The sequence below is a fragment of the Bos grunniens genome, chromosome X, assembly GCF_055505025.1.
Source record: "Bos grunniens cultivar Pamir isolate PY7600 chromosome X, Bosgru_T2T1.0, whole genome shotgun sequence".
NCBI classification, from domain to species: Eukaryota; Metazoa; Chordata; class Mammalia; order Artiodactyla; family Bovidae; genus Bos; species Bos grunniens.
This window is the reverse complement of record NC_141194.1, coordinates 121,920,443-121,945,105: the sequence shown is the minus strand read 5'-3', so window position 1 is coordinate 121,945,105 and position 24,663 is coordinate 121,920,443. Positions and strand designations below refer to the sequence as shown.

At 38.4% G+C, this 24,663-nt stretch overlaps 1 protein-coding gene across 13 annotated transcripts in view; it reads right to left on the bottom strand.

Moving 5' to 3' along the window:
* Positions 1-24,663, bottom strand: part of MCF2 (MCF.2 cell line derived transforming sequence) — a 120,876-nt gene that overhangs the window by 55,649 nt on the left and 40,564 nt on the right. For 3 of the 13 annotated variants that reach the window (XM_086388441.1, XM_086388442.1, XM_086388444.1), the window contains exons 3-9: positions 21,035-21,149; positions 18,794-18,884; positions 5,526-5,645; positions 4,573-4,689; positions 2,978-3,127; positions 2,056-2,189; positions 1,630-1,744 (exon numbers count right to left, since the gene is read on the bottom strand). In XM_086388441.1, the coding sequence (XP_086244567.1) occupies positions 1,630-1,744; positions 2,056-2,189; positions 2,978-3,127; positions 4,573-4,689; positions 5,526-5,645; positions 18,794-18,884; positions 21,035-21,149 (842 nt within the window). Of the gene's footprint in view, positions 1-1,629; positions 1,745-2,055; positions 2,190-2,977; positions 3,128-4,572; positions 4,690-5,525; positions 5,646-10,577; positions 10,697-12,637; positions 12,765-12,852; positions 12,992-15,499; positions 15,727-18,793; positions 18,885-21,034; positions 21,150-24,663 lie in introns of those variants that run through there. The other 10 variants (XM_086388443.1, XM_086388445.1, XM_086388446.1 and 7 more) reach the window with 7 other exon arrangements.

Sequence of the window (24,663 nt, the reverse complement as noted above, 5' to 3'; positions counted from 1 at the left end):
CAGATAATAGAAAAGTATTACATTATTCATAAATGTAAAAAATATGGCCACTGTACTGTGATTATGCAAGAAAATATTCCTATTTTGTGTGTTCAAGAGGATCTCAAGTTTGAGAATATTCAAGTTTTTTCTTACAAGTTTAAATTCCCACATATGCTTTTATTTAGTTAAATGCCTAAATATTCAGAACCTATCTGCTATGAACCTATCAGAGCCTATGTCACTATGAGAGACAGATTGCATCAGTGAGATTCGGACTCATGACAAACAATAATAGTGATCAGAGGCAACAACGACTTCACAGAACAGACTATAACCACAGGATGACAATGCAACCTGGAGGCAAATTAACATATAAGTAGAGGCACAATGGGTTTGTTCAGGAAAAGTAATGTTGTTACATGTGTTTGGTTGGAGAGGAGGGACAGACATTAATATCTGGAAGGCCCAAGAGTAATCTGACCTATTCTTTCATTTTTTTTAATATAAATTTATTTATTTTAATTGGAGGCTAATTCCTTTACAATATTGTATTGGTTTTGCCATACATCAACATGAATCCACCACGGGTGTACGTGTGTTCTCCATCCTGACCCCCACTCCCACCTCCCTCCCCATACCATCCCTCTGGGTCATCCCAGTGCACCAGCCCCGAGCATCCTGTATCATGCATCAAACCTGGACTGATGATTCGTTTCACATATGATATTATACATGTTTCAATGCCATTCTCCCATATCATCCCACCCTCACCCTCTCCCACAGAGTCCAAAAGACTGTTCTATACCTATTCTTTCTTTAAGAAAAGTTTTACCGAGAGCCTGACACTTCAAAATCTGAATCACCAGAGGGAAAAGGCTGGTAATAACTGAGCCCTGGGTCCCCTCCCCCAACTGATTTGGCTAGAACAAATGGAATACTAGGCAAGTCAGCCATTCATGGGCAGAAACAGGCTGACCACATGTAAGAGAGAGAAGTGACTTTTCCTTGGATCCCTGGGAAAATACTATGACAGAGACTGGTAGAAGCATGGAGGCCGACTATAAAGGGAAAGGAAAATGAAGCTATGTCTCTTGACCATATAGGATGGATTTTCCAGAAGGACAGAACTAGAATATACTTATAACCTTTTAAATAATGTATAATTAAACACAATTTAATCTCATCCATCAGGCTTTTTTATAGAAATAAGTCGCTGAATCAGAAAAAAATGTTTTGTTAGATCATATTAAATATCGTCAGCATAGGTAGATGGTAGTTTAAAAATCATGAAGGAAGTTAGTATTATTCCCTTGGTAGATTTCCCATAGTCTGAAAGTATTTTACATCTAAAATACATTTGACTATCAAACATCAACGCAGACAGCAACTTTACCCCTGTCATCTACGTTAGCCCCTTAAGTGCTTTCCCATAAGAAATGAGCCTGAGCCAGAGAAGTATAAGTGTTGGCATTTTCGTAGCTGTTTTCTTCATTCTAAGTCAAAGCACACTCACACTTGCCTCCTTTTCACCTCTCTGGGGGTATACATGGGCATCCTGCATCTTGTGAGACTGTGTTTCTGATGATCAAGGAGTAAGAACCTCCAGCATAACAAAAGAAACTGTACCCAAGAAAAGTTTTAACTGACCTCTTGAAAATCCTGCTCAAACTTCCAGAGTTGCAAATACTGCTCCATTTTTAGCTGGTGTTTTTCCCAAAATCCATCAAAAGCTATTTCCATATCATGTACTTGAGTCAGCAATCTTAACAAAGCAAAATCATCATTAAACCAATGATTTGTATTGCAGGTAGGTAGATAACCCTGCTTTGGATGTTAAGAATTATAGGCAAAGTCACAGCCCATGACATTTGGTCCAGGTAGAGACTATCAGTGTCCACAGAATCTCGCCTATGAGCAAACTAATATCTGTGGGTCAACATGGGGAGGAGTTCTCAGCTTGAATGCCAGAGGTCCAGGAATGCTTTTGCAGGTTAACAGGTAGCCACAAAAATATATAATTCCCTATCAAAAGTATAAGATAAGTAACTCTAAACCCCAAAGAATACTACTTACTTATTAATAGTTTGCCAGTCACCACTAGTCGGCTGATGATTTTCAAGTCTTGAACTCACAGCACCCTCAGCATCAGGCACTTCCAGATTTGTTAGCAGAAATTTTCCTTCTTTGGTTACAGCTGTGATATCCTTCTGTACAAAGGCAAAATAGGAAGTGTCAGCCTGCTGGGCACCTATTCTGAATGAGCTGGGTAGAAGGCAGCATACAGCAACAGATGCAGAATAGCATAGTTCTAGCACAGCCTTTGCTTTCATCACTGAAAAGTCAAGAACTACCTCAGTACCATGGAATCCAAAAGCTGCAAGAATCTCCAAGAAGCCTCTGCCTATTGAGACAGATTTACAGTCCCCAATTTTATAGGCACAAGTACCCCAAGGCTCAGTTTGTAGCTTCCTCTCACTGGTAGAAAGTTCTAATTTAATATGGAAGCAACCTAAGCATCCAACAACAGATGACTGGATAAAGAAGATATGGTATACATACATATATATATACAATGGAAAACTACTCGGCCATTAAAGAATAGAATCTTGCCATTTGCAACGACATGGATGGACTGGGAGGGTATTATGCTAAGTGAAATAAGTCAGACAGAGAAAGACAAATACCATATGATGTCACTTATATGTGGAATCTAAAAAGTAAAACAAACTAGTGAAAAAAGAAACAGAGAACTAGTGGTTATGGATGGGGAGAGGGAAGGGGGAGGGGCACCATTTCAAAAAAAGGGCCACTTAAATTCAACATATCCAGGACATCCTCCTCTCGTACTCTTTTTTTAATATTGTGCTTTACACCATATAAACATCTCTTTTTGTCTCCCTACCCAGCAATCTGTGTGAAATAAGACACACTCAACACCTCTCTATCAAAAGAAAGACCATGGAAAATTTTGGTTTGTCTCCCCTATCAGACATACCTTTAACAGGTGGTACCTTTCAGCACGAATTGCAAGAATTTCTTCCATTGCAGGAATGTCACCTGGTAGTTCTGTCTCAGCCAGTTCAGTTCCAAAGGACTGTAACATCTGAGCCGTATCTTTCACTGTGAGGGCAAAATTTTCTATAGCCTGCAAAGAGCCCGTGCATGATTCTCTTAATTCTGTGGTAACTTGGCCAGCATATCAAAACCTAGACCAGCAACTATATTAACTTTCATTTAGATATGACAGCCAAGACATACACTATGACCTCTCCTCTGCAAGGAAAGTTAGCATTGGCCTTGACAATGAACCCTAACTTTGCATCTAAGCCCCTAAGAAACTTAGTGAGGTGAAGAGACTTCTTGAATATCTAAACATCTGTACTTATTTCTCAAACAATGATGAAAACCGTTTCTTAAATATGCCACGTACTGAGTAATTTGTTTTATTATCTGGCAAAACATTGTGTGTTCCTTATTCTATTTAATTTTGGAATTGCACAATTGTTTTAATAATAACTACTTCTGAAGAGATATGAGACCATCAAAGCCACTTTATTATCATTTATGAACAAGTGTTAGCATTTGATGGACTAAGATGACAGAGGAACATTAGTCACAATAATTCATTTCAAGTTCTGGAGAAGATTTGAAGTTATGACCCCAAAGGCTCTGCTGCCCTAAAATGTCAAGTAAGGTTTGGTTGTTCATTTTGTTTCCAAAATCAGTGACTTAGAGAAAGGACAACATTTAGAGACTATATAAACCCTCTGTTTACCATGTAACTCAAGGCATCTGCTCTTTTATTTTTAGCTTTCTAGGTTATTAAAGGCAAGCCACTGCTTATTTTGACGACTCACTTTCATATGAATGAACAGGACTGCTGAATGAAAATAAAGATGAGGAAAATAAAATCCTGATTTAAGTAAATATCATTATTTCCTTCAGAAGGGTTCCCATCCCTCTGGAATTAGAAGACTCTTATATGACAAATTCACTCTAGTGAGGCACAGAGCCCTTGCTTATCCATACATTTCTAGAACAGAAGGCATTTTTGCTATAAATTTAACTGCCCCCAGCAGAATCACTAGACTGATGAGATTAATAAGATGACTCTCATTTTCTGAGGGCAAGCCATAGGCCAGGCACAGTGTCAAACATGGTACATCTGTAATCTTATTTAATCTTCTCAATAACCCAATGAGGTAAAGTCTTATTCTTCCCACTGTATAGTTGGAAAAACTGAGGCTGAGAGAGCTTTTACAACTTGCACAAAGTTATATTGATAAAAATCAGCAGTGCTAGGATTTGAACCCAAACCCTTGGTTTCTTCAAGTTACTACACGGCCACAGGAGAGGGTGGGCAGAGTAAGGTCTCCTTATTCCCTAGGCCTCTCATTTAAATGCCATCCTCAGTGACTCTTCATCATTTCTAGATATTTCCTAAGCAAGAAAATCAAGACGTTGAATTATATGTTTTTGAAAAATAGGAACCCCAGAAATCTGTTTTTCCCAAGGAAGAAAAAAAAAAATTCTAGAACTAGATTTCAAAAATGAACTACAGGCTCTACAGTAAGGGCAAAAGAAACATACATTTCTGAAGGTGATCCATTCACTGTGGCTGTACTGCAAGGTGCCGCCTAACTCAGTGGTTAACTGCTTGTCATCAATGTATGTCAGCAAATCACTAACTGAGCTCAGCATAACAACCTATACAAATAAGTGAGAAAGATACCGTTAACTGCCCTCCATGGCACTCCTCCACACAGCCAACTGTACAATGAACTTAAGCATTCGTTTAGCAGAAATTTATCTTTTATAAATGGTTCTAACAACTCTCTCCTGTACATCCCCACACACATGGATACGCTACCTTCCCTCAAGGAATAATAGTTTTCATTTACAAAACATTTCTCTGTAAAATGAAAGTAATCTCCATAGAAACCCAAACACCTGATTCTCTCTGACCTAAAAATTTTGCACTGTCTGTGGTCAACCCTCTGAAAGAATGTTAAGCCCATGACAAAGGAAGGGCTTTCTATAGTAAATTATAATTTATCATGAGGGACTGATCTTTGCAAAAGTAGCAAAATTTATGAGCACTCTTATTTCCTACACTAAAAGTGTATAAAAATATCTTCTGGAAAAAAAAAAAAAAGCTACTCTGAACTGCTCAGGATGTAAGTTCATGGGAGGTCAAATACATAAAACACACATTCATTTTATTCTCTAAAAATAAAATGTCCTGATTTTATACACACACACAAATACATACACATATATATATATACACACACACACATATATAACATATGGGATTTACATCTTTTTTCAAAACGAACTGCTTTGTTACAAATTGACTAATCTTTTCCTTTACTTTAACAGTAGGAGCAGAAGACTTTAAGGCATTTTGAATTTACATTTTTGGAAGACAAAATCTAAATTTTTTTCTTTTACATGCACTTGTGACCACATGTAAAATAACAACAACATGATACAAATTCTTCATGAGAAAGGGTCAAAACACTTAAATAATATATTCTTACCGGTAATTTGAGCATGAAATCTTCCTGACTAAATCGAAATCCAATGTCTGTGAAAGTTCGTTGGAGAAAACTGGTGGGACGAAGGACCAAAACCAAGTGCAAGTTCCCAGGGAATGAAGACTATAGGGAAAAAAACAGCACAGGAAAAAAAGAAAAAATTGTCAAAACATGCACTCGGGTGAGCACATGGCAAAAAATATATAATCAAAGAAAACAAATTCTAAAGTCATAAAAACCACTGAAAAGATAAAACTTAAAAAATGGATGCTGATAACATCTTAAAACACGAAAATAGAAATGAAATGAATGTAAGGTCATCAGGTCAGATCCTTGCAGTGCTTGTGGCCTGGAATTTTCTCACACTGAATTACACTCTTAAGCTTCATTTTAAACATGATTGTTTTTGTACTCAAATTGTTTTTAATCCTTGCAAAACAGAATCAGGAGGCAGATTTCTAGGATAGCCCTAAAAGCCTAAAGGGAGCTGAAATAGTGAATACCTGCAGTAAACAATGGAAGAAAACTATTTTGTGGACTTGTATTTTTATTTCATCCAAGAGACATTCACCAAATATCTTCTACATGTTTCCTCCACATATTTAAGTGAATGATTATCAGGCACTGTTAGCATTCAGTGTACACCAATTAATAACATACAGTCCCTACCCAGCTTGTAAGAAAATGATAGTCTAGAGTCCATTAGCATCATTTACTCTATAGCATGATAAGTTGATAAATGAAACAAGGGAATTAGAATAATATACAACAGGAAGGTGTAGCACAGAGCATCCTAGACCTAGGAATGTCAAAAAGGACTTGCCTAAAGAGGAATAAAGTGGATCAGACTGTTTTTCTGGTGTATCCATGTTTTCCAACTTCTTAGAATACTGGCATATAGTAGGTGGTCAAGAAGTAACTGTTAAATGAAAGAGTGCAAAAGACAAGGAGAACCCTATGCAAAATTCACAAGGGCTGGAATAATATGGCCTGATATAAGTAATAAAGTACCACATTCAAATGCTTACTGTATGCCAAGTATTTTGCTAACATCATCACAGTTCCTCTTCATAACAATCCTGTGAAGTAGTTAGGCAATCCGCTTTTACAAATAAAGAAAGTGAGGCTCAGAGAGTTTAAGTATAACTTGGCTCAACTGGTGAAGTCTGAATTGGTACTCAAGACTGTATTATATCAAGAGGTCCCAGTCAGGAAAGCTAGAGGAAGATGCTGCCGGAGGGTGGAGAGATGTAGTCATGGGAGATGGTGCTAGAAAGATGAGCAGGATCCAGACCAGGAAAGATCTTGGGTCTTTTCCTGGATGCAAGGGGAGACTCTTAAGGGTTTTTAAGTAGCAGAGCAACATAATTAGATTTGCATTTTAGGAGGATCACTTTGGCTTTGGGAATGGACTGGATATGGACAAGAATGGAAGCAAACAGATGAGTTTGCATGCTGGAACAGTCATCTAAGCGAGAGATGATGAGTTTCTGAACTACAGCAACAACAACAGGGATAAGGGTAGAATTTAGGAGGTATAATGTGCAAAGTATGATAACTGGATATGTCTGACGAGAAAAGAATGACTATGACAGTCAATTTCCAGATTTCTGGCTTGAGTAATTAACTGGGTGAATGGTACAACCCTCTTTGACATGGGAACACAAGAGAAGCAGGCTTTCAGGAGGGGGATAAGATACTGATTCTTATTCCTGGACCTATTGGGTTGGAAGGGTCAGCAGGACAACCAGATGATGTCCATCAGACAAATGGATGTACAAGGAAGGAGGGAAAGAAGCCTAGACTTGGAATATAGAATTGGGAGTCATCAGCCTCAAAAGAGCAGAGTGAAGCATAATAAAGTAAAATATGCTCAAAATGCTTTAAATACAGTCATCTTTCAGGAATGCTGAAATACTAATAATTGAGAAAAACTATAAAAGAAAAATTAATAAGATACTGTGGGGGCAGGTATATATGGAAAGTCTGTACTTTCTACTGTGAACCTAAATCTGCACTAAACAATACAGTCTATTTTTTAAAAAAGAATAACTTTCATAGAGGGATAAGACCTAGACTCTGAAATGACATTCAAAAGTGGAAATTTTTAAAATTTAATTCGAGATGGTGATAAAACCATAAACAAGTAGCAATGACAACTAAAGTGAGGGAAAGAGAACTGAATGTGACACAAATAGGGAAAAGAAAGGAGCACAAGCTTAAATCAGTAAATTAAACAATGATTACAAACAGACACAAATTGGGATGGCTATCCAACTGATCACTCCCCAAGGGGGCCATGTCTGCACTACCCTCCCCTCCCATGAGATTCTACATCCTCTCCCCACCAAATTCCTATGTTGAAACTTAAGCCACAATGTGAAGGTATTTGGTGGTGGGGTGTTCAGGAGATGACGAGGTCATGAGGATGGAGCCCTCATGAATGGGATTAGTGCCCTTAAGAAAGAGACCCCAGAGAGCTCCTTCACTTCTTCAGCCATGTGAAGACACAGAAAAGATGGCCATCTATGAAGCAGGAAGGAAGCAGGCCATCTATGAGCTGTCACCAGATACAGAATTTGCCAGCAACCTGACCTTGGACTTCAGACTCTAGAACTGTGAGAAGTAAATTCTGTTGTTTATAAGTCACACAGTCTATGGTATTCTGTTATAGCAGCCCATAAAGACTAAGACAGTCTCTTATTAATCTTAATATTGGTTCCTAATGAGAACTGTTATCTTTCTACATGACCTTGCCCTCCTAACACACAATGATTTGTCATGGGATGAAAATTTGATGTAAGCAGAATCCAAGTCTCACACTAGCATTTTTTGAACTAGCACTAAGGGAAGGAAACTTAGAGGGTGCAGTTCCAGGGCCACTGGTTAGCCATGACCCCTACAGCCAGAGGAAGCTTATTTCAAAGAACAAAGCAAACAAGTATAGAGAACTGGAAACAGAAACAGAGAGTCCCAATGATACTGTATATCCTACTGTCTATTATGTTGTTTTTCAGTTGCTAAGTCATGTCTAACCCTTTGTGACCTCATGGACTGCAGCACACCAGGCTTCCCTGTTCTTCACTGTCTAGTATGTACAAATGTATACTTTAGTTTATGCTAAGAATGGTATAATACCTCCCATAGTTGTTATAAAAATTAAAAGAAATAATAAATATAAAGCTACTGTGTCAACCCTAGAAAAAACTAATAAGATAGTTTTTTTTTTTTTTAATTTACTTGGGGTTCTTGGACTTATGCACAAGTAGACTTAGACAAAAGGTTTTTCAGGCTATGGATAAAGGCTTGCTTAAGGGAAACTCAGACAGGGACTTGTGAGAACTCTGGACCTATTTCTAGACTGAGAGCGCTAATTCTATTTCTACCCTGAAATAGAATTCATTTTAGGAGTTAAGTCTTTCCTTCTTCACATGGGCAAATTACCAGTATTAGTATTATACTTAACTGCCTTGACTCAGCTTATTTTTTCACTTTTAAATGGAATCAAGGGGCTATCCTAGTGGCTCAGTGGTGAAGAATCTGTCTGCCAATGCAGGAGACACGGATTCAATCCCTGGTCCAGGAAGATCCCACATGTCGTGTGCCACAACTGTTGAGCCTTTGCTCTAGAACCCGGGAGGCACAACCACTGAACTCATGTGTTGCAACTACTGAAGCCCATGCCTGTGCTCGGCTGTGAAGCACCTAGAACCTGTGCTCTGCAACAAGACACGCCCCTGCAATGAGAAGCCCGCACACGTCAGTGAAGAGTAGGCCTCACTCACTGCAACTAGAGAGTAGCCCAAGCAGCAATAAAGACCCAGTGCAATGAAAAATAAATAAATGAAATGGAAAGCATCCTACTTTTGCCAACACTTAAAGCACTTAAAGTACTCTTATTTTTATTCTTTCATGGACTCTAGGTTGATATGGCTTCATTGCCTTTTTCTGACTTTCCTTAATGTCATATTTTCTGGTATTGCATTAGAAATCTCTAGATGTGCGACCGACCCCAGGGATGACCAACTTAAAGCCTGGTATACTCGCCCCCATCCAAAACTGGGGGTGGGGGTAGGGGAGGATACTACAGGAATAGAGAAAACCATGTGGTAACTCTCTGCTCGAGGTCAGGCCCTGGTCTCTACCCTGCCACTCCTAGGAGAACAAGGCTGTCCCAGTAGTCAGGCCTCTGATCACACAATAGGGGACAAAGCAGAAAAGAGAGAGACGCAGAATCACTGTCCACAGAATCCATGGGAAAGAGAGTTCAGGCAGGGTTTGGGGGTGTTCAGCTGCTCCTAAGTCAGAGGTTTCATGTTGGTTGTTTTATTAAATCAGTTATTCTGTCTATTTGATAAAATAGTTATAAACATTCAAAGCTGAATAAAATGCTTCTAAAAATATTTCTACATTCTAATCAGATCATTCTTAAGTAAAACTTCCTGATTATTTTATCATACCTTCTCCTCCCTTAATTCCTTCAAAATGTTCAGTGATTTGCTTATCACAAAAAGCCTACCAAATTTGCATTTCTAAAGAAAAAGCACTATCAAGGATGAACACTTCATTTATTGCCTGTATAATCACATTTGCAATGTTGTTCATTATAGGATAATTTTATTGAGCCACCATGCAAATCTTCCTTGAATACACGGATCCATTAAACTGATAGCTACTCTCAAATCTAAGCCATTTGAAGGAACAAATATGTTGTAGGCAACAGCTATTATTTAGTAGGCAAAACTACTAAACAACTGGGTGGCACTCAAACAATTCATTTGATTTGTCAAAGTTACATTTTTTAGAAAACTAAATTATACAGTTCACACCAAGTATACTGTTTCTATCCCTCATGTCCATTAGATCCCACGTATGAATCAGATACACTTGACTTTTTAATCCCAGTCCCACTCACTTATCCCAGATTTAAATATGTGACTGCCAAACTAATTGCAGTAAATCCACAACTTCATATGAATGACTTTTCATAGCTTCTCTCCAGCAAACATATACACACACACACACATATATATATATATACACACATGTACATACATTTTTATATGTCTTCAGGGCCTCTCAAAACCTTATGGTAGGAACAGGAGATTGGCTTGATGGCCATGGGTTGGAGCGTTGCTTTTTATTGAGTGACTACTATGAGAATTTTCCTCATTGTGAACATTACTCTGACATTATGCTAAGTATTTTATCTGCAGTAGATTCTGCTTTTACCCTCATTTCACAACTGGAGGAATTGAGTGTAGTAGGCAGAATAAAGGTTCCCCAAAGATGTCTACATCCTAATCCCTGGAACCTGTGAATATGTTACAAGGCAAAAGGGACTCTGTAAATGTGATCAAGTTAAGAATCTTCAGAGCTTCCCTGGTGGTTCAAGTGGTAAAGAAACTACCTGCAATGCGGGAGACCCAGTTTTGATCCCTGTGTTGGGAAGATCCCCTGGAGAAGGGCATGGCAACCCACTCCAGTATTCCTGCCTGGAGAACTCCATGGACAGAGGAGCCTGGAGGGCTACAGTCCATGGAGTCGCAAAGAGTTGGACATGACTGAGCGACTAACACCTCACCTCACCTTCTGATTGGGAAATAATCCTGGATTATTGGGTGGGAACAATGCAATCACAAGTAGAGTTATTAAACAGAGGGAGGCACGAGAATCAGAGAAGATATAACAACAGAAGCAGAGGTCAGAGTGATACAGGGCCATGAGCTAAGAAATGTGGGCAGCTTCTAGAAACTAGAATGTCAAGAAAATTGATTATCCTCTAAAGCCTCAGAAGCCTGGTTGATATCTTGGTCTTAGCCCAGTGAGACTCAGTTGGACTTCTGACCTCCAGAACTGTAACAATACATTTGGGTTATTTTGAGCTACTGAGTTTGTAGTTAGTTACAGTAGCAACTGGGAACTAATATGCTAAGTTTTTGTGATGCTAAGTAATTCTTCAAGAAATTCTAGCTTGCAGCAAATACAGCTCCAGACCTTTGAGCTTTCCCATTCGGTTTGGAGAAATGATGTTCTACATTCTCTAGCATGCTGCCTTACAGACCTCTAATCTGGTTGGTTATATAAACATGAAAAGGCATAGTTTCTATTTTCGCCCAAATAAACCCTAGATTTTAAAACTATAAATCGTTTCGAGAGCTTGTCAAAAAAGCAAAAGGATGTGAGCAAGGGTCAGCCTTGTTTTCTTTGATTGCTTTTTTCTTTACAGAAAAAAAAGCATGCAGCATGAGAGAGGAAACGACATTGGTTTTAGGCACTGGTTGAAGGAGATTTTTTTTTCTTTTTTGTAGTTCCAACATGTGACTGCTTAAAGGCGCCTTGGTAAAAATGAACATGTTGCCCATCTTCACAGGGCTCAGAGCCATTTCTCCATCTCTGAGCCCAGCCCCACCCCAGCCCTGGGAAGCAGCTCCTACTGGTTCTTCAAATTCAGGGGCAGATAATTCGCTTTCTCTCCTCTTCTCCTCCCAGAGAAGACACTGAATCCCTTCTCCTCATGCCTGCCTTCAGATCACCCGACTATATGGCCTCACGACAGTTAGCACAGCAATAACAAGGACCGAAGGCATCACTTGATACATTTCACTGCTGAAGCCTGGAAACTAACCTTGTTTAATGTTATTTTATGCAGAATCTAAAACAGGCAATTCACATACTCTCTGCCCCCTTTTCAGTTATCCTAGCTACTTCTTTAAAAACTTTTACAAGTGGCTGATACCACATAAAGGTTTGATTATTTTACTATAAAAACAATTTATACTCCTAGAGCATCTTTAGGGCAAAGAAATGGGGTCACAATAAGAAAGGAACCCTTTACTGAAAGCCTAGGACATATGCTCCAGGCTTGTTATGTATATTATCCTATGTAGCCTTTGTAACATTGCAGTGAAGTAGGTGTTATGGCCTTTCCACAGATGGGCAAACTGAAGCACAGCATGGTACACTAACTACTTGCTACAGCTACCTGCTAAGGAGCAGAAGGACACGGGCCAATCTGAATCCTAAAGCCAAGCTCTTTTCAGGACACTTAACCCTTTTCAGACACGTCCTTCACAACGTAAACTCTGACTGCATGCTCAGACTGGCTGCCTTACCTTTAGGAATAACTTGACCTTGACACCTACAAAATGGGACAAAAACTAACAGTCAAAACAAATGTTTGAAACAATTTAGCATCACGGAGCCTACTGAACAAAACCATTACAATTTCATATCATTACAGAGTATTAATACTGAGTTGCTAGCATGTGATTGACCTCAGTAAGGTGGGAACTATCACTTTAGAATATGCTGAGAAAAATCTTATGACCTCAAGCTATAGAGAAGAGTTTCCAATGCTGTGAGCTACTTCTGCACTCATTCTTCCCACACTGAAAGGGTACAGAAAGGAAGAGTTACTCCACGGATCACCAAATCCCTTGCCAAGTGACCTCAGGCGTAGGATACTCCCCAGCAATGCTCTTTCCTTGTGGCTCACCCTTCTTGTCCCATATCCATTCTCAACAACCTCCCTCACTTGTTCACAGTCATTGCAATTTCCATCAAGTAGCCAGCTGAAGCCTATCTGTGGTCTCTAAGGCCACTTTACCATCCTCCCAGGTGCCACCTATCGTAGCCTCCAGAATCAGCCCAACACCAGAGATTCTTCCAAGTCAAACCATGGCGTCATCAGCTGAGTTGCAAATTTTCACTCTGGTCAAGTTGTATCCATGCAAGCAGAACAAATCTGTCTTCCACTATAGTTCTAGGCTTTAGACTTAATCCAATCAATTTCATTTCAAGCTAGCTGTTCCTACGAACAACTTCAAGTAATTAATTTGAGAGAAAAAGAGAGGAAAGACACCAAGAAAGATAACAGACACATATGCTATGCCTTGGAGAAGGCCATGGCACCCCACTCCAGTATTCTTGCCTGGAAAATCCCATGGACGGAGGAGGCTGGTAGGCTGCAGTCCATGGGGCTGCTAAGAGTCGGACACAACTGAGCGACTTCACTTTCACTTTTCACTTTCATGCACTGGAGAAGGAAATGGCAACCCACTCCAGTATTCTTGCCTGGAGAATCCCAGGGACGGGGGAGCCTGGTGGGCTGCCGTCTATGGGGTCGCACAGAGTGGGACACAACTGAAGTGACTTAGCAACAGCAGCATGCTATTCCTTAAGGTCCAAACAAATGTCATCTCCTTTGCGAGGCCTTCCCCACCAGCTAGAAGTTCTTTCATAATAGTTATTTAATAGTTATTTATGAACATGTTCCGCCTTCTCTACTAGATTGACAGCTCTTTCAGCTCTGTAGCCATTCCATGTTTACCTGTGTAACCCATATTGTCTGTAGCACAATACTAGATATACCTACTCATTAAGTACTTGTGTGTTGCATTAATTTTTGTGTATATTAAGGTATGTGTATAAACAGAAAGGGCTTCCCAGGTGGCACTAGTGGTAAAGAGCCTGCGTGACAATGCAGGAGACATATGAGATGAAGGTTCAATCTCTGGGTCGGGAAGATCCCCTAGAGAGGATATGCTAACTCACTCCAGTATTCCTGCCTAGAGAACCCCATGGACAGAGGAGCCTGGCAGGCTACAATCCATGGGGTCACAAACAGTCGGACAGGACTAAAGTGACTGAGCATGTATGCATGCATATATAGGAAACGAAGTTCAGAACTGAGAAAACATCTATGCATATAAAGGAATTAGGAATCTTCTTAACACTTAAGTCAATTACTTTTCATAACAAAAGTACTAATGTCAGTTGCACCCAATATTGTATTGTGTGAGGTGCACACAGGTATCTCTTGTGCACCATAAACTGTCTGTTTAAAAATCTTAAGTTATTATTCCCATAATACAAAATCATGTGTAGAGCTGGAGATACAATTTTTTCAAAATAAAAAGATTCATATCCTAAACTGTAATTTTAAAAATACTATCTTGTGCTAAGAGCTTTATTAGAAAATAAACCAGTTACTCACCCATGGATGTTCACTGACATTCAACAAGAATAAAATTCCTACTGGTTTATTTCCCTGATCTTACTTTTGATTCCAAATGTCATTCTGTTCTATGACTGATTGTCACTCTCACATTTTTTTTGTGTGTTGTCTTGATTATTTAAACAAGCTATTTTAAATCATAGCATCAATAACGTTATCTTAAGTTTTGAAAGAAAAAGAGCAGCACCGAAAACTGGACTGATGACCAGTTAATTATTAAATTAGCTAGTGTTATTTCACATTTCTCCAAACGACATCTAAATAGCCCTTCTGAAATTTGCTGGGAATTTGGTATATAAGTGAACCAATGATGGGAAAAATTGAAAATGTATCTGAAAGAAGAGATTTCTAAATTCTAGCTTATAAATAACAGTGAGTCACTCTTTTTTTCCTTTAAAAAAAGGTAGTCAACAGGCTACAATTCTGCATCTTTAACATTTGAATTTGGGGAAATATTTTTTTTTAATTTGAGGAAAAACTGAAATCAGAAAGAATTCAAATCATCACACTTAACATTTTTTCACTTATCCAGTAACACGTAGCCTTTTTAAACACTGATAAAGTCATCTGCAGATCTGTCCATGATACCATAATCTACTTGTCCATGGTAAAAAGAAGGATGAATCCTTTTGTTCAATATTATTTAATTGATAACTAGTGACTTTAAGCTACTCTGCCAAGTGAGTCAATATTGTTCATACACTCTTAAATAAATACCATGACGAAGGATGCTTCCTCATAAATTTGATCACATTTATGTGATCACTGTTAAGATCACAGTGCCCTATGTCCATATCACAGTAATCACATCAATAAAATCCACGTAAATCCAAGTCTCCATTTTCTCCCTCCGTCCTGAAAAGCCCCATTCAGCAGTTTGTGCTATAGCACCATGCTGCAGCATTCCTGCACTTCAACTTGGGAACAGGCTTTCCAGGACTGCAGGCAGAGCCCTTACCGCATTCCTTCTGAACCTCATCTTGCCTCTCGGGGGAGTTGCTTCTGCCATCTCGCCTATACACAATAACAGGCTTCTTTTCCAATTGTCAATGCAACATTGATGAAATATGAGCTGTGTCTTAGGTAGTATTTAAAAGCGGCAGCCAAAAATCTCTATCAAACAAAGCTACCGTGGCTGCTTCCATTACCACCCTGGCAGCGCTGCAAAAAAAAAAAAAAAAAAAAACCCACTATCTCTGATTAGTCAGCTGACAGATCCCTTCCTACTGCTCATTGTAATTCAGAGTCCACACATTCCCCCAATTACTTAGCCTGATTGAACCTCATGGATTAGCTGGTGCTGGACTTCTCAGGAAGATCAGGCTTTTCCTAAGAGTGGAGAAAGAAAAAAAAAAAACTCTCCTCCTAGGGGCTAGATGGGGCTGGCTTTCTCTGCGCAATTTGATTTTTAAGGTGGAATGCTAAGAATCTTTGTGAAGGTAGTATTAACTGATATCTTTATTCTTGCCCTACCCCGCTATGTAACTTGAAATTCAATTCTGTTTTTTATTATTATTATTATTAAATTCTATTCTGGGTTTAAGCCTGGGAAAGGTTAATAGTTTGTGGGATTTTGTCCCGATGATAATCTAAAAAGAACAGAACATGCAAACTTTCTGAGACGGGTAGGATTCTTTCCCGAAGGAACATTTCCCCAAAACGTGTAACTAAAAAAAAAAAAAAAATATATATATATATATATATATATATATAGTCTCCTATCATTATGAAGTATAGCCTAACTGCATAGTTTCTTTAAAAATCTAGAAATTAAGGTCTTCAAATCAAATTATATAATTACTTCACAGACACTAGTTTAAAATAATATATGAAGACAATCAGATCTATTTATACAATGGCTATTTTCACCAGAAAGTCTTTCTGAATGTCAACTTTTACTCTTGAAATTAGCTTGTATTCGATATTTACCTCTATTGCAAACAGTGTCCAATGGGCTATTAATGGTTGAGATATAATTGATGTGCTTTTGAGTATGGGTATAGAAACTATACCATAAGCAGAAACATTTAAAATATTTAAATAAAACAACGCTGAAACTAATCTATAGCCAGTCAGATGTCTTCATCACCTGCACCCCCACTCCTGCCTGGCAATTATGCAAATAAAGGGACCTTGGATGCAGAGCTCTTTGCTGGGCAGACTTCTCAATTCCCCACTGAGACAGCATCCCTAGGAAACAGAAAGGGGAGCTTCACCTCCCAAGAAACAAGTCATTATTCCTTTATTGACCCCAAATCAGTAGTGCTGTGCTGTACTTAGTCACTCAGTCGTGGCCGACTCTTTGTGACCTTATGCACTGTAGCCCTCTAGGCTCCTCTGTCCATGGGGATTCTCCAGGCAAGAATACTGGAGTGGGTAGCCGTTCCCTTCTCCAGGGGATCCTCCCAACCCAGGGATTGAACCCAGGTCTCCAGCATTGCAGGCAGATTCTTTACCATCTGAGCCATGAGCAAAGCAGTATCAAGACCCAATTCCAAAACTGATGCCATATGCCAACCAGTCACTCAATGAAAATTAATTTCATCAAACTGGTAGTTTTGGCCAAAAAGGAAAAAAAAAAAAAAGCTGGGCTGGGGGATTTTAAAAATGCCTTATTATAACAAGTGCTATATTTAGTGTTAAATATTTGATTCTTATCATGAACTAAAGTTTGTTCAACAAGCCTAAGGACTGATCCTAAAGGCCAGGGCATGATAAATACCTGGATAAGTATCATTCAGCCCCACTGATAGGAGTCTTCAGTACATAGAGGGCAGATATATTCTCTCCAAAGGAATTTTACCTTTTTCTAAAAAAAATTATTAATGTATTTGTCTATCCACAAGTCCTTTGGAAAATGATAGGAAGCAGCAAGTGGAAAGGTCACCAACTGGAATTCATGAAAATTCAATTCTTGCTCCCACTCTTTTGGTTACGTAGCTATCTGACCTTGGATTCATCACATAACCTTTCCAAAATGCATATCGCATATCAATATAATTCCCTCATCTATAGGACAATTTATAAAGACATCCACCCACAGGACTTAATCAGGAAACAAAGAGAATCAACATTACTTAATAAACGTGAAAGTGTTTGAAAAAGCAAAAATATATTATATTAAAGTCGACGTTTTACTATTTTATTTTGGTGATTTTCATGAATCTGGTATTAATTCTTCTCTCCATTGCTTATGATTAAACACCTCTGTTTTAAGAAATAAACAGAAAAACTACCATACTGACTTGCCCAAGATGAGGAATAATTCATAATGGGTATGAAAACAATAATGATCTCATTCATGATACCGTGTGAGTGTCAGTGTATTTCTTATACTCGTCAGCAAGTTAGTAGAACAAAAAAGAACACTGGTTCAGAAGTCCAACAACTTAGATTTCTGTCTTGCTTTCACAACTAAACCAACTGCCTCTGGTGGGTGTGGCCTCCGTGTCAGTTGTGAGATGAAGGAAGAATTTCATTGGTTGATGATACTGAACTCTCAAAGAAAAACATGGATTGATTCCCAGCTTCTCTGGTCTGATAGAGCAAGTTGACCACATGGCACTTCCACAGACAGCCCCACTCTTACCAGCTCAGGAACAGCCTATGGGTTCCTCACCTCCCTCTTTTCTATGAAAGAACTATCAGACAATATCCAGATGAGCCTAATAATGTAAAAAGATCATCTCAGCTGTGGGCAAGACCACATCTCTCATACTTCTCCTTTAGAGACTCTCTGGGTCTTGGGGAGCTAGGGACTAGACTCTTATCAGGGAGATATGTCATTTTGCAGGTGACTCCCTACCCTCTCTATCCCAGGGGAAAGAAAAATCTAGAAAGATACGCACCAAAATGTTAAAAAATGCTTATTTCTGGATGGTTAGATTATTAACTATTGTTTTAAACCTCCTTCTTTATACTTTTCAATATACAATGTGTATACAACATGGCTATTGCTGTTTTATAAAAAGTTCCCATAAAAAACTGCCTTCCTTTGAAAGGCATAGGAGACTATGAATCTCTTCTCACTCAACTTGAACCATTAACTACTCATTCTTTCCTATAAGGTTTTCTATTGAGTAGAGTTGTTCAGCTCAATCTCCTTTACCAATTCTTCTCTCTAGTTTCCCACCTCTCTGTTCCATCTATTTTTTTAGCCTCCATCAGAATAAAAATAATCTGTACCCTCACAAACAGAAAGTATAATGCAAAACAAAAATAAGAAGTTATTATAGAATAAATTGGTACTTACTGAGATTTTTTGGAGAGACATTTTGAGAGAAGACCAGGTATCCAATCTTCGATCAAGAATAATGGTAAATCGGGAGTCAGATCCATTTTGCCTAGAAGATAAGAGGAAGTAATATGTTTTTCTTAATAGTAATCCAACTTTGCTAAATATGTCCTTACTTCTGATTTACATTTACATGTGATATCTGGCCCGAAGACAGATTTGGAAAGCTATCACAGTGTGCTACAATGGAAAATCAATTTAATTCCATCAGACCAGTTCAGTTCAGTCACTCACCCGTGTCCGATTCTTTGCGACCCCATGAATTGCAGCATGCCAGGCCTCCCTGTCCATCACCAACTCCCAGAGTTCACTCAAACTCATGTCCATCAAGTCGGTGATGCCATCCAGCCATCTCATCTTCGGTCATCCCCTTCTTCTCCTGCCCCCAATCCCTCCCAGCATCAGAATCTTTTCCAATGAGTCAACTCTTCGCATGAGGTGGCCAAAGTATTAGAGTTCCAGCTTTAGCATCAGTCCTTCCAAAGAACACCCAGGATTGATCTCCTTTAGGATGGACTGGTTGGATCTCCTTGCAGTCCAAGGGACTCTCAAGAATCTTCTCCAACACAGTTCAAAAGCATCAATTATATGGCGCTCAGCTTTCTTCACAGTCCAACTCTCACATCTATACATAACCACTGGAAAAACCATAGCCCTGACTAGAAGGACCTTTGTTGGCAAAGTAATATCTCTGCTTTTTAATATGCTATCTAGGTTGGCCATACCTTTCCTTCCAAGGAGTAAGTGTCTTTTAATTTCATGGCTGCAATCACCATCTGCAGTGATTTTGAAGCCCAGAAAAATAAAGTCTGACACTGTTTCCACTGTTTCCCCATCTATTTCCCATGAAGTGATGGGACCAGATGCCATGATCTTCGTTTTCTGAATGTTGAGCTTTAAGCCAACTTTTTCACTCTCCTCTTTCACTTTCATCAAGAGGCTTTTTAGTTCCTCTTCACTTTCTGCCATAAGGGTGGTGTCATCTGCATATCTGAAGTTATTGATATGATTGATATATTGATATTCTACTACATTTTAAAATTTCTTTTTGCCACTTACGTCAATCTTTTAAACAGGCAAATGCCACTAAAATGGATTTGGAATACTGTGATTTGGGGCATGGGTCAACATTGTAGACAGCTCTCCTTCATGACATCAGATTTAACTTCACGGCAATCCATCATAAGTCAATGATCCATTAATTCATTCAGAAAAACACTGTTACATCTCTTACCTGTTCCTTGAGGGAAGGCAGTGTAATGGATAATAAAACTTTTATTTGCCCTAAAGCGACCACTTTCAAGCTTTAAGAGGTACAGTGTAAATTTTGTTTTCTGAGATTTGATTTTTGTTCATGCATGCTTAGTCACATCAGTCATGTCCAACTCTCTGTGACCGCGTGGGCTCCTCTGTCCATGGGCTTCTCCAGGCAAGAATACTGGAGCGGGTTGCCATTTCCTTCTCCAATGATAAAGTATGAAGTGAGTGAAGTAACGTCACTCAGTCGTGTCCGACTCTTTGTGACCCCATGGACTGTATCCTACCAGGCTCCTCTGTCCATGGGATTTTCCAGGCAAGAGTACTAGAGTGGGTTGCCATTTCCTTCTCCACTTTGTTCATGAGACTCTTCATAATATTACCATTTTAGATTAATGCCTTCTTAGTTTTCAGGATTAATAACAGAAAACATTTCCTTTAAAAAACTTGTTTGCAAACTAAATAAAATCTTTAAGGGAGCTTCGGAAACTTTCCCCTTAAAGCATTCTCATCTCAAATGATTTCTAATATCAAGAAGTTACTCCTAATCCATTTCAATATCACTTTTGAGTCTATTTAACTTTGTCTTCTTATTTTATCCTTGGAAGAAATGAAGAATATCTGTCTAAGCTATTAGCTAGTGACAGTTTCTTTTAGACTTTAAAGTATGATCATCATTTTCAACCTATGTTCTTCTGCATGGGGACAAATACTTCTTGGCCCCCAATTTTGTTTTCATAGATCCTCAGTATAATTTTTATAGCAATTTAAGTTGAGTCAGCTTCAGCTTCTAAGTTATTTCTTATCTATTTGAAAGTGAGTCTTACAAATCATTTACAATAATAATAGCCACACTAAAACATCATTTTCTTGTTATTACATTCAAATAGGTATCCAAAAAAGAAACCAAATTGAAGAAAACAATGTAATAAAATGCTGTACCTTGCAACAGATGTCAAGTAAGTCAGTACTTTTGCTATAACTTCTTCTGGTATGCATTTGAAATTACAATTTTCTGGAAACGTAATGATCCAAGCATCATCCTTTCCCCGGCCACCTAAAACAGTATAAAAAACCACATTAACATTTATGTCATAACAATGTAAAAAAGAAGATTTTAGATTTGAGAGAGGTGATAAAGAAGACAGGTTGGGGCCAATGCAACTTTTATAAGGATGATGACCTCCACAGAAACCAAAATGGCACCATGCTCCTGCTTAAGTGCAAAAAGTGGCAGGGTGGGGCACTTACCCGGGGGGCCAATGATTAAGACTCCACGTTTCCGACGCAGAGGGTGAGAGTTCAATCTCTGGTCGGGGAACTAATATCCCATGTGCCATGTGGCATGGCCAAAACATCTTTTAAAAATGCAACAGGGTGGTTTTGAAATTGAAAAGAAGAAAGAAAGAAAAAGAGAGAGGGGGGAAAGACAAAAGAAAGAAAGGAAGAGGGGAAGGAGGAAGGAATAAGAGAGAGCAAAATGAGCAAAAAATGTCACAGAATGTGTGTAATAAACATAGTTGAAAATATCACTGTTCCCTCATATTGGACAACCATGGGTATTGGGAAATAAATGTTTCTATACCAATACTATGAGTTTAAATTCAAAGTGAGTCACTGACAGCTTGATAACAAGTGGAAACCTTGAAAAAATTGACCACTTAGAGTCATGGTGAACATGGAAGAGTATAGTATACAAACTACAGGTAATAAGTAATGTTCTAATAGATTGGTGGAAGAAACAACATAAGGAATAATAGCGACAATGGTATAGGAATCTTACTAATGCAAAGAAAGAAAGACCACAAAGTATAAAATTCAGTGTTCATCCCACTCTACAGCCCTCTACACAGCCTGGAGGATTGAGAATGAAAGCCACCTAAGTGCAGGGGTGAAAATTCCATGTGCCTAAGGTCCCACTCTATAGTCAGCCTAACACCTGGGCACAGAGTAGGTGCTCAATACATATTTAGTGTTAAATGGAAGTTGAAGGATTATTTTAGGAGGCAAGTTGCAGGGTGGCCTTTGAATCTGGCTTGCTAAAAGAAAATTTCTGAGAGATTTTGTTGTAATTCTTATTTGGCTGAATTTAAGTGAATAGAGATATAAGATATAAAAAAATTCAATATGCAATAAAACTATGACCAAGGCAAAGGAGATAAAGTAGAATGATAAAACAACTAATTCCAAAAGAAAGCAAAAATGGAAGGAAAAAACAAAGAACTAACAGGACAAATAGAAAACAAATAGTAAAATGATAGATTTAAACCAAGCCATATGCATAATCACATTATAATGTGATTGTAAATGTGAAGTGTAAATGATTTTGACACTTCAATTAAAAGTTAGAGATAGTCTAATTGAATAAAACAATCAAGACCCAACCAAATACTGTCTATGAGAAACAGACTTTAAATATAAAGGCACAATGCATTAAAAGGAAAAAGATGAAAAAAGATATATCATGCTAATTAGTTCAAAGGAGACTGTTTAATATCAGACCAAATAGATTTGTCAAAATTAGGAGATCATTTGATAATCAAACGGTGGTAAATTCATTAAGAGGACATAACATTCCTAAGTGCTTATGTATCTGATAACAGAGCTTCAAAATACAAGAAAGATGGATGGTATGGGGAGGGAGGTGGGAGGGGGGTTCAAGATGGGGAACACATGTACACCCGTGGCGGATTCATGTTGATGTATGGCAAAACAAATACAATATTGTAAAGTAATTAGCCTCCAATTAAAATAAATTTATATTTTAAAAAAAGAAACAAAATGGATAGAGCTCCAAGGAGAAATAAACAAATTCACAATTTTAGTTAGAAATTTCACCACTCCTCTGCATTACTGATAGAAGAAGTAGCTGGGAAATTCACTAGGAAACAGTACACCTGAACAACAATTTCACGACAGTGACTTAAGTAATGTTTCTAGAATACTCTATCCAACAAAAGCAGAACACACACTCTCCACTAGAGCACTTGGGAAAAGGTCAAATTCATTCCTTGCCTTAATCTTTCTCAACAGAAACTTAAGGGAGGGTCCCCATTCCCATAATACTTTTTTAATCAGACTAGGCCAAAGTAATGAATCAAACTAGACCAAAATAATAAATCAAATGATGATAAATCTTTATAACATTCTAGACGTAAAGAGCAAGATGAAGAAAGATAATCATGGAAAATGATGGCATCCACCCAAGAATTTTAAAGGAACTCAAAGTAGAAACTGTACAACTCTGAACCAAGAGATTTAGCCAAGCATGAAACAAGGGGCCTCTATAGATAGGGTATGGTGTAGAATTAGGAATATAAGTAATATATAACATATAATGCAACATATATATAAGTTAGACTTGCCGGGCAGTATTTAGGCAAAGATCCCCTGGAGAAGGAAATGGCAATCCACTCCAGTACTATTGCCTGGAAAATCCCATGGACAGAGGAGCCTGGTAGGCTACAGTCTATGGGGTTGAAAAGAGTCAGACACGACTGAGCCACTTCACTTTCACTTTCACTGTCATACCTATCAAAGGAGAGAATGTTGGTTCTTATAAGGGTAGATTCTCATCAACTAATCAATAAACTGTTATCACCACTGAGTACCCACGAGTGTTGCTGTTGTTGTTTAGTCGCTAAGTCATGTCTGAGTCTTTGCGACCCCATAGACCACAGCCCACCAGGCTCCTCTGTCCGTGGGACTTCCCGGGCAAGAACACTGGAGTGGGTTGCCATTTCCTCCTCCAGGGGGTCTTCCCAGATCAGGGATCGAACCCACATCTCCTTCATTGGCAGGCAGGTTCTTTACCAGTGACCCATCAGGGAAGCACAAGTGCTGTATGTACTAGGTAGTAAACATGTGAGAAAAGAAAGGAGATATTGATATTCTAAATAGGAAGGTTTTTGTTATTTTTAACATTGGGAACCCTTTCTTCAAAAGAAATGATAGGCAAGACGTATTTTGAAAACTACAAAGATCAGATAAGAAAGGAAATTACGGAGAGTGATCTAGATCGGGAAACAGGTCCCAAGGGTGTTTCTATTTGAACATAATTTTAAAAACACTGAGGAGCTTCAGTAAAATCCCTTAATCTCAGTAGTAACATCCCTTAATCTCAATAGTGAAAGCCTATCGCACATTTATACCACTTATAAAATAAAAACATAAAACCTCATTAAGTCACCACTAATTCACAATTACTGCTAATTCTAATCATTAAAGCAGAAGCCAGATTGAAGTGTCCAATTAGGATCATCTATAAAGTAAATGCTCATTTGGTAAACCAAGCATGTAGGTATCACTTTAGGAGAAATAACTTAACTACTTAAAAGGAATAAGATTGTCTCTTGTACTCTCAACACCTAAGAAGGATTTTCATACAAACAACACATATTTGTAAACTGTTCTTATCCATTTAATACAATAACTATAATGTTTAATGGCATAGTTCAAGTTACTCTAACACCTGAAAGGAATTTGCTTGTCTTTAAGCAAAGTTTCCCCCAGATATCTGGCCAGATTAAAACAAGAGGGATGGTTTCCTATTGCTGTATCTCTAAAAATAT